Source organism: Chrysemys picta, chromosome 6 (genome assembly GCF_011386835.1).
Source record: "Chrysemys picta bellii isolate R12L10 chromosome 6, ASM1138683v2, whole genome shotgun sequence".
Lineage (NCBI taxonomy): Eukaryota > Metazoa > Chordata > Testudines > Emydidae > Chrysemys > Chrysemys picta.
Genome location: NC_088796.1, coordinates 18682729 through 18691834, shown reverse-complemented (window position 1 = coordinate 18691834; position 9106 = coordinate 18682729). Strand labels below are relative to the sequence as shown.

Genomic DNA, 9106 nt, shown 5'->3' with positions numbered 1-9106 from the left:
GGCAGAAAGGGATCTAGGGGTTATAGTGGACCACAAGCTAAATATGAGTCAACAATGTGATACTGTTGCAAAAAAAGCAAACATGATTCTGGGATGTATTAACAGGTGTGTTGTGAGCAAGACACGAGAAGTCATTCTTCCGCTCTACTCTGTGCTGGTTAGGCTTCAGCTGGAGTATTGTGTCCAGTTCTGGGCACCGCATTTTAAGAAAGATGTGGAGAAATTGGAGAGGGTCCAGAGAAAAGCAACAAGAATGATTAAAGGTCTTGAGAACATGACCTATGAAGGAAGGCTGAAAGAATTGGGTTTGTTTAGTTTGGAAAAGAGAAGACTAAGAGGGGACATGATAGCAGTTTTCAGGTATCTAAAAGGGTGTCATAAGGGGGGGGAGAAAACTTGTTCACCTTAGTCTCTAAGGATAGAACAAGAAGCAATGGGCTTAAACTGCAGCAAGGGAGGTTTAAGTTGGACATTAGGAAAAAGTTCCTAACTGTCAGGGTACTTAAACACTGGAATAAATTGCCTAGGGAGGTTGTGGAATCTCCATCTCTGGAGATATTTAAGAGTAGGTTAGATAAATGTCTATCAGGGATGGTCTAGACAGTATTTGGTCCTGCCATGAGGGCAGGGGACTGGACTCGATGACCTCTCGAGGTCCCTTCCAGTCCTAGAATCTATGAATTGCTAAGCAAAAGCTGGGCTGTGAGCCAGAGGCAGGCCCCACTCACAGAAGTTAGCGAAAAGAGGGTTGTTAGAAGCAGGTGCATTCACATATAAGTGCTAATAAGAGGAACTTGTGCCAAGATGGCACCTGGACAGCCCGATACGAGGACACTCCACAGAGATAACAAGGAACAGGAAGGTGCATCTTAAAGACAGGGTCAAAAGGACAGCATGATGGATAGATCTGGTTGTTTGAAACACGATCAAAGGGGGAGACAGCACCCTAATAAGCCAACGGGCTGTACCTCAGTAGGAATGAGTAATCTGTCCTGTAACTGTATAAAAGTAGGTCCTGGAGTGCACATCTTTGTCTGGCTTAGGGGGCAGTGGAAAGTCCCGCCACTGACTGAGCCGGTCCATTGTCAGGGGGCACAAATTCGTAGTATGTCTTGTAGAGTCTACGGGGAACTATTACTGTGCTTCGTTTGACAATAAACCTGGCTCGGGTGCCTTTGTATCTTACTAGAGTCTGTGGTCTTTGGGCGTTCTCCTACGGGGTCTGCCGTGTCAGCTATCTGCGCAGAGCTGGGGCAGCACACAGAGGGAACACATACGCAGCCGACTGTTAACATCAAACAAGAGCAGAGCACCACACCGCTAGCTGCTGACACCACATGGTACTTCCTGTAATGCACATATATTCTCTATAATTTTATTCTTTCAAAGTGTGTTATTTTAGTTTTTTGACGGGTCTGTGCATTTCATAATTTTTCTCTCTTACACTTACATTTAATTGTTTGAGTTCTAGTGAGTTCTAAAATGCCTAACCTGTCCTGGCTGGAGTAATTATCCTATTGTAACTTTTTAATATATATCTAGGTTTTTTGTTTCTACCGGTAGCGCACATACCTCAGTGCACATAAAATTTATTCCGCACATGGATGAAAAAATTAGAGGGAACATTGACCCTACCTGTCAATTTCCTTTTTCTTTCAGTGTTGTAGCCCTGTCAGTCCTAGGATATGAAAGAGACTAGGTGCGTGAGGTAATCTCGCTTATTGGACCAAAGTTTTGAGCTCTGAAGAAGAGCTCTATGTAGTTTGAAAACTTGGTCTGATACAAGATATTACCTCACCCAACTTCTGTCTCTCAATTTACTTTTGTAAATTTTCATTTAAGGAGATTTAGTTACCAGGAAGAAACTCATTACACAACCCTCTCCATAAAATTCAATCATCCTGAGCTACCAAACAGATTGACTGAATCAGAAATGATTTTACATAATTATTTTTTACAAGTGAGGAGGCACAATAATTACTCTCATAAAAAGTCTTCTCTGACAAATCCTCATCTTTTTAAGCATGATTCTTTATTAGGATAATTTTCCTACAAGATGCAAAGGTGGTATTTAACCAACTATAATGCTCTCTCTTTTCTCCAGGGAAAATATGTTGTAACCACATATTCTAGTCAGCTCATATGAGCTACTACTATGACTGGCGCCCACTAATCTGCATCAACATAGGGGATCTAAGATTTCTTTATCCAAAAATGTATTACTATTCCAGTGGAGAGATGTGCACAACCTGTTTGGTTGAGTCTGCTTTGGCTTCTAAATGTATAACATTTCTGATTGTAGGCACTTGTTACCCTGTGGCCCATTTTTATGGAAAACTCCTAGTGTCACTTTTCTGTAATATCAAATGCTTTGGGATTCTCATCTTGTATTCAAATACATGGAGAGTGGTTGTACATTGTTGCTTTCTATATTACTGCTTTTATTTATTTTTTTGAAAATCAGCAACAATTGGATGTGCTCACCCTGTGCCCTATTAAAGGTATACTGACTTCTAAGCTCCTCAGAGTCAAAGGACATCATTCTCCACTGCTTTAACCCTTATGGAAACATTTATACCCACACCAAATAAATGCAAAGTGTACAATGCTAAAAAAGCAAAATGGCAGTTTTACATCCACTTTGCAGATATGAATGACTGTGCAAAGCAGAGGAGAATCAGGTCAAAAACACCTTCCCTGTCTCTGTTTTTCCTTTGTCACACTATATCTATGGAAAAATGGCATATTTCCTGCTAAGTCTCGAGATCTTCAGTATAATCATCTTTGACAAAGATAGACCCTACCTAGTATCTGTATTAAGACTACTACATTATCTGGTATGGTCATTGGTGTACTTACAATGTATTGCTTTATAAAAGCTTTTACAGACAATCTTTTCCAGTAGAACAGTCCTCTCATTTATTGGACCCTGATTCTACATCCAGACATTTTACTCAATGCATTTGTGTAATCCAAACTTCTGAACACATGCAGAGAGCCAGAAGTTCTCATTTTATGACAATCACCAGACTTCTTTTTGCAAAGTAACAGATACAGTAAATTGGTATTTAAAGTCATCACAACTATAGGTTTTCCCATCTACTTACTCATTCTTAACTTGCAGGGAGCCAAGAGGGGGAAATTATTAGTTCTCTTTTCTATTACTAATCATCCTATTTTTTTCTTTTAGTATCTTACAGTTCTTCAAAGTGGCAGCTTTGAGTTTATCACAAATCTGTTGTACATATGAGACCTCACTGTACATGTGACAGGGGCTTGCTAGAAAATTCTGTTTTCATTTGGAGATACGTATGTTTCATCTGGTGTTTTATGTACAGTGAATTTAGTAATGATACAATGTTGGCTTGATAGCCTAGAAGACTGGACTAGTAACAGAACAGGTACAGCTTACAGAGCTGTTGTAAAGGCTTCCTACAAATGTCTTGTCAATATACCTCAACCCAGACCTTGAGGGACCACATATAGGGGTGTGGTGACTGCTCAGATTTCATTCCCATCCAATTCTTGTCTTTTCAGTAATAAATAAATTTAAAAAAAAAATCACATTTTAACATGGACACGAATTCACACACAACTTGACTGACACCAACTTTTTCACTGACCATTGACAGATGGCATTACTACCCTGGGACAGATTTAAGCACACAGACGCAGGTCAAAGGATTTGGGCCCAATTCATGAATCTGGTACATATCCTTTTGTGCTGCTCTACCAGTTTGATAGGGCTATAAAACAAGCAAAGTAGAAAGCTGGGAATTCCACTGTATACAGGGAATGGCTAGAGTATCTCTATCCACCTCTATCCCGATAGAACACTGTCCTCAGGAGCCTAAAAATCTTACCGCGTTATAGGTGAAACCGCATTATATCGAACTTGCTTTGATCCGCCGGAGTGCACAGCCCCATCCCCCTGGAGCACTGCTTTACCACGTTATATGCGAATTCGTGTTATATCGGGTCACATTGTATCTGGGTAGAGGTGTACTTCTATTCTCTGATGGAAGGGCCCATTGGGGCCATAAGGAGCTGGGTTGTAAGATGCAGCAACACTGAGATTCCTAGATCAGGGAACTACAAGAATGGCATACCCTTTCTTGGGTCCTGTGTGAAGCAGAGCTTGGCTGGACTTAGGAATTAGGGCCGCCTTATACTTTTATTACCAATATACCAAGTCAGCCCCTCCCCCACTTTCCAACCAGCTATTTCAATTATGCAGGACTAGTATAAAAAGCAGAACCATGAAGGCTGGCACTGGAAGGATCTTGTTGGAACCACAGGCATTTATATATATTGTGTGTCAATTAAAATGTGTAAAAGCTATGCTTTATCCCATATGTTAAGTGGCTTATTCTTTACTTCCACTCACAGATACTCCACTTTACTTAATAATCAGACATCTTTCTTTACTGATTTGGGTTTAGACTTTACAGGCTAACTGAGAAAACGTGGACAAAAAGTATGCACTTGATATCAATAAAGTGTATATATAGTGAATCATAACTGCTGACAATATTTTTAATCAAAATTCTGCAAATGACAAATACCAAACAATGTTTTCATGTGAGCTGTAGATGTAAAATAGTATTTGTTAACACTTAGCCACAAGCATGTACATAGTGGTGAAGAGACATAATGAGCCCCTATCTAATTAATTAAAAATATATTTATTTCATTACCAATTTACCAATATATATCTTTAGAGACCAAATCAGCTCTTTTCTAGGAAGTATGCAACAGGCATAATTTAAATACAGAATTCCCACATCCTGGCACTTGAAAAATTTCATGCTTGTTTTATTTTTAATTTCAAACATCATTGCACCAGGCTTCAAGTGACAAACTAGCTTTTCCTTGAATGATCTATTTAACACTGCTCTAGCCTGAAGAACTGATGCAGCATTCTGGAACTTTTAAATGCATTCTTTTGGTTCTTTTCAAGCTTCTTTACTGACTTGGTTTGAGGGGATTTTATACAACTGTATTAGTACAAAAAGGTAAACTGACCTTTAGCGATTAATCTCTCAACTGACAAAGTGCATGGAAGAAAATGCACAGCTATGCAAATGCATGCTTAAAAAGGACTACTTTTCAAAGTTAGGTGATATTATTTTATGGCACTTCTATCCAAAGAAATAGGTCACAGCTAGACTCATTTGGCCTCTTGAGGAACTTTGGTATTTCATCCTATAAATCTGTCATGATATTGTCTTACTGTAACTAGAAATAATGGTTGAAAGGGGATTACATGACTTGTATTAGAGAAATGCCTGAGAAGGGTTTCTAGAGTTAGCAAATTCAGTAATCTGAAGGCTTTGCTCCTGACTATAATCATGTCAAAATAAAGTTCTATCAGAAAGCAATGATCCCAGAGCTTTTTTGTAATATTGTTGCAAAGCCTTCCTGTTTGCGTAAGTTTATAAGTTTCACTCTTCAGTTTCCTTATTTCTATCAATTTTGTAGCAGAGTGTGGGGGATGTAATGGGGCTGCTGAATGTGGCGTAGCATTTTGAGTTTCTGAATTTTATTTATAGACCACAGAGCCTTTTCCTTGATGGTTGCTCAAGTTATTTTAATAAAATAAATATTCTTTATAGTATCGGTCTTTCCAGATAATATTAGATTTTACTAGATTCTATATGTATTACTCATACATTTTGGAGTTTTCACCTCAATGCTAAAAAAAAAAAAAGTGTAGAAATCCTGTATGGTACTTTTAAAATAACACACTTTTCTCAAATTTATAAAAATAAAAATATATTTGACCTATGAAACTGCTCTCAAAGAAAAGTTAATGGTTATTATACAGGTACTAATATTTTAAATTATATAGACTGCTCAGTTTCCAACACGGTATTTCTTATTTGTAGATTTTTTTCCTTTCCATCTTCTTGATGATAATCTTTCTGATCTTGTTTGCCACTGGTATCATCAACTAGGCCTTTGAGCCGGGACAAATGGTGTAAAGCCCTATATTTAAAACAAAACAAAACAAATACCCCACTCTTATCGATAAGTATATATTATGATTTAAGTTACGTATATTTAACAGAAATGGCAGTACTTCATTAACACCACTTAATCAGTTTTGAGGCATCTCTTTAATACATATTGACATGTAAAACTGAAAACAAATTAAACATTTTGTTAAATGCTGATTTAAAGGGACAATTCAACTGTAGACATACTTTCATGACACTGCATTTCTTCATTTTTTCTACAGATGTCTATTTTTCCTATTTATAACTGTTAAAAGCAAGAAAGGACGACATTTTAGTCTGCATTATATAAAAAAACCTCAGCTTCTTCTAAGATCAATGATTTTGCCTAGCGACATACTTAATACTTTAAATTTTATAAATCTGAATTGCCAACTTCTGGCTTGATCTTATTTCCATTTTAGTCAATGAGTTTTAATGGAGAAGACTGGTCCTTTCTTTTCATTACTTATTTAAGAGAATGAGATAGTTTATAAAAAAAGAACTGCAGGGTGATGTGTGGGATGGTGGTGGGGGTCTCCACCAAGTATGGCATGCAACTCTTTGTAAAAGGGACAGATCTGTGGCTTGGCACCATATTGTTGGCCTCCCTGGCCTTGTGACACGTCTGCTGATGTTTCTTTGCTTTCTCATAGCACTGCTGCTAATCCCTGTTGTACCCTTTCTTCTGCATGCTCTGTGCTATCTGCTAGTAGATGTTCACATTTATACTGCTGTTCCGTAGCTGTGCCTGCACAGCCTCTTCTACACACAGGCCCAGGAGATCCGGTCAACTCCAAGTTGGAGCATGTAGCCAGCATGGTTAGCTGGGCAGTTGCGCACAACAATGGAGAGCTACCAGGTGTGCCAAGTTGGGCAATTAGGAAAAGGCATTTCAAAAATGTGCAGGGCTTGAAAGGCAGGGAAGTGGGATGCCTTCCGGTCACTGTGACCCCGGGGGGTGGAGTTCACAATTGTGACCAGAGTGGTCAGTTTCAGGCATTGTGGGACAGCTGCCGGAGGACTGATAGGGTCAACATAGGTAATGCAGTGTCTATATTCACGCCGTGTCAACCCCAGTACATTGACCATAGCTCAGTTGCCACTTGGGGAGATGGCGTTACTATGTCAGCATAATGGAGTGCTTACTTCAGTGGGAGACAAATTTAAGCATGCACAAATGCACAACTAGGTCCATGCAAGGAGGCTTACATTGCTCTAACTTTGTAGTGTAGACCAGGCTTTGGTCTAAAAGTCAAATTAGGATGCTAAAGTAGTGCACTATGTTAGGAAATTATTTCTGTACCTAAGTTATATTTTCACTTTTTACATTTTACTTTTATTTAACATTTAACAGTGAAGATGGACAGTTTGTCGAAACAGAATTATACTCTAGCAGTTATTAAGTTAAAATGATTCTATTATGAAGTCTGTTTTTTCCATTCTGCCTTTTGGCGTTCAAGAGGTTTCCAACCAATTTATGAGCATTTATTTAAATGGGACTCGTGTTTATTTCATGCACAGAAAATGTTTTCTCAAGTAAGCTATTCATTATGATGCTTCCCTGTCATGCAGCAATGAAGATTTCCCACACAAATTGTTTTCTGGAAGGACCAACTCTATGGTTACTCTTGATGCAACAGTATGCTTCAACACACACATCATCAAATTACATTGGCTACTTTTCCTACCACACTGCATTACAAGTTCATATCTAATTTTTCTGCCCACGATTCCCTCCAAGTTTCTTTCTTCAACCCATCGAAAGTTATACTCTAACATGGCTATTCCACTTTTTTAAAAACTGTTTTCTAGGTGGAATCACTTTTTTAAAAATTTCCTTGTCCCATATTTCTAACTTCTCCAAGTTTTTATTACTTCAGTTTTCACCTGCAAATTTTATAAGACTCCCAGAAGAAATAATGTAAATATTATGATAAAACCCTACAGCAGCTCACTAGATACTCCTTAGATCCATAAATTGCTATGTATTTTTAGTATTTACAATTAACTTGTGTTTATACATCAGCTAGTTTCCAATCCATGTGATAATTCTCATATCCAAACTAATTTATATTATTTTTCCAAGCAAGACTTTGAGACAGGAGAAATTAATTATGCGGAGTAAGAGAATTAGTACACTTACCTTCGAAGGGACTTAGTAATAGGGATCACGACATTGTCACATTGCTTTAATTCAGAAACTGCTTCTTCTGAAAGCTTAAAAAAGAAATCTGTCAAATATAAACAAATGACTAACAGGACAGATATGAATAGTTTACATTTATATAGCATCTTTCACCCCATAGGGTCTCTGACAACTTTACAAATTATACACATACTATAAGGATCAGCTTGTTCGCCACTGAATCGAGCTTTGTGGGTGAAGTAGAAGAGTTTAACACATAGCAACATAACAGAGTCTTCAATACCTGTTCCTAATTTGCATCAAATTCACTTGAAACCGCAGAAAAATTAAGGTAGCAAAATGTAATTGCCTAATTCAAAATAGGGTAAGCATAGTATGGATAAAATTCCTTGCCCTGGTGAAAATTGCCATGTCTGTTAAGGAGTGGTCAAGATATTTTTGTTAGAACACATTATGCATGCAAGACAGCATCTCTAGCAGCACAGTGCACAACTGCTGGCCTCATTGGAAAAGTGTTTTAATTCACCTTCTGAATTAAACACTACTTGTAGCACATGTTCTTTGAAGTCTTCCATCCAGTTACTGACCTGCTCCAACATGGCTTTGGGAGATAGGACAGGATACTAGCATAACGTGACAGGCACACGGTAAGTAACAAGTAGGTAAAGAATTTCTTAAACAGATTTTATTAAAACATTTTGTTTCTGTAATATAGGACAATTAAATGCATTTGAGCATGACTTTTCTTCATCTAAATATATGCTTAGAGGCTTTCCACCTTTCTGATGCGATTATAAAAAAGCAAATCCAAATATTAGGTAATGTATCCCTTTAATCTGAAATGCCATGTTTCTCATGGAAATCCTTCTTTTCTTCCTGTGCCTAAGAAGATACTGTATAGGGTGAAATTTTCCTATTATATTCAAAATCATAGAATCATAGAATATCAGGGTTGGAAGGG

The 9106-nt window shown here is 37.8% G+C and overlaps 1 protein-coding gene across 18 annotated transcripts in view; it reads right to left on the bottom strand.

Moving 5' to 3' along the window:
• Nucleotides 1–4522: 4522 nt before the first annotated feature.
• Nucleotides 4523–9106, bottom strand: part of C6H18orf54 (chromosome 6 C18orf54 homolog) — a 24766-nt gene continuing 20182 nt past the window's right edge. For 7 of the 18 annotated variants that reach the window (XM_065598743.1, XM_065598740.1, XM_065598745.1 and 4 more), the window contains 2 exons: nt 8143–8216; nt 4523–5988 (listed from right to left, as the gene is read on the bottom strand). In XM_065598743.1, the coding sequence (XP_065454815.1) occupies nt 5844–5988; nt 8143–8216 (219 nt within the window). In that variant the 3' untranslated portion in view covers nt 4523–5843. Of the gene's footprint in view, nt 5989–6206; nt 6265–8142; nt 8231–9106 lie in introns of all 18 variants that reach the window. The other 11 variants (XM_065598750.1, XM_065598751.1, XM_065598748.1 and 8 more) reach the window with 4 other exon arrangements.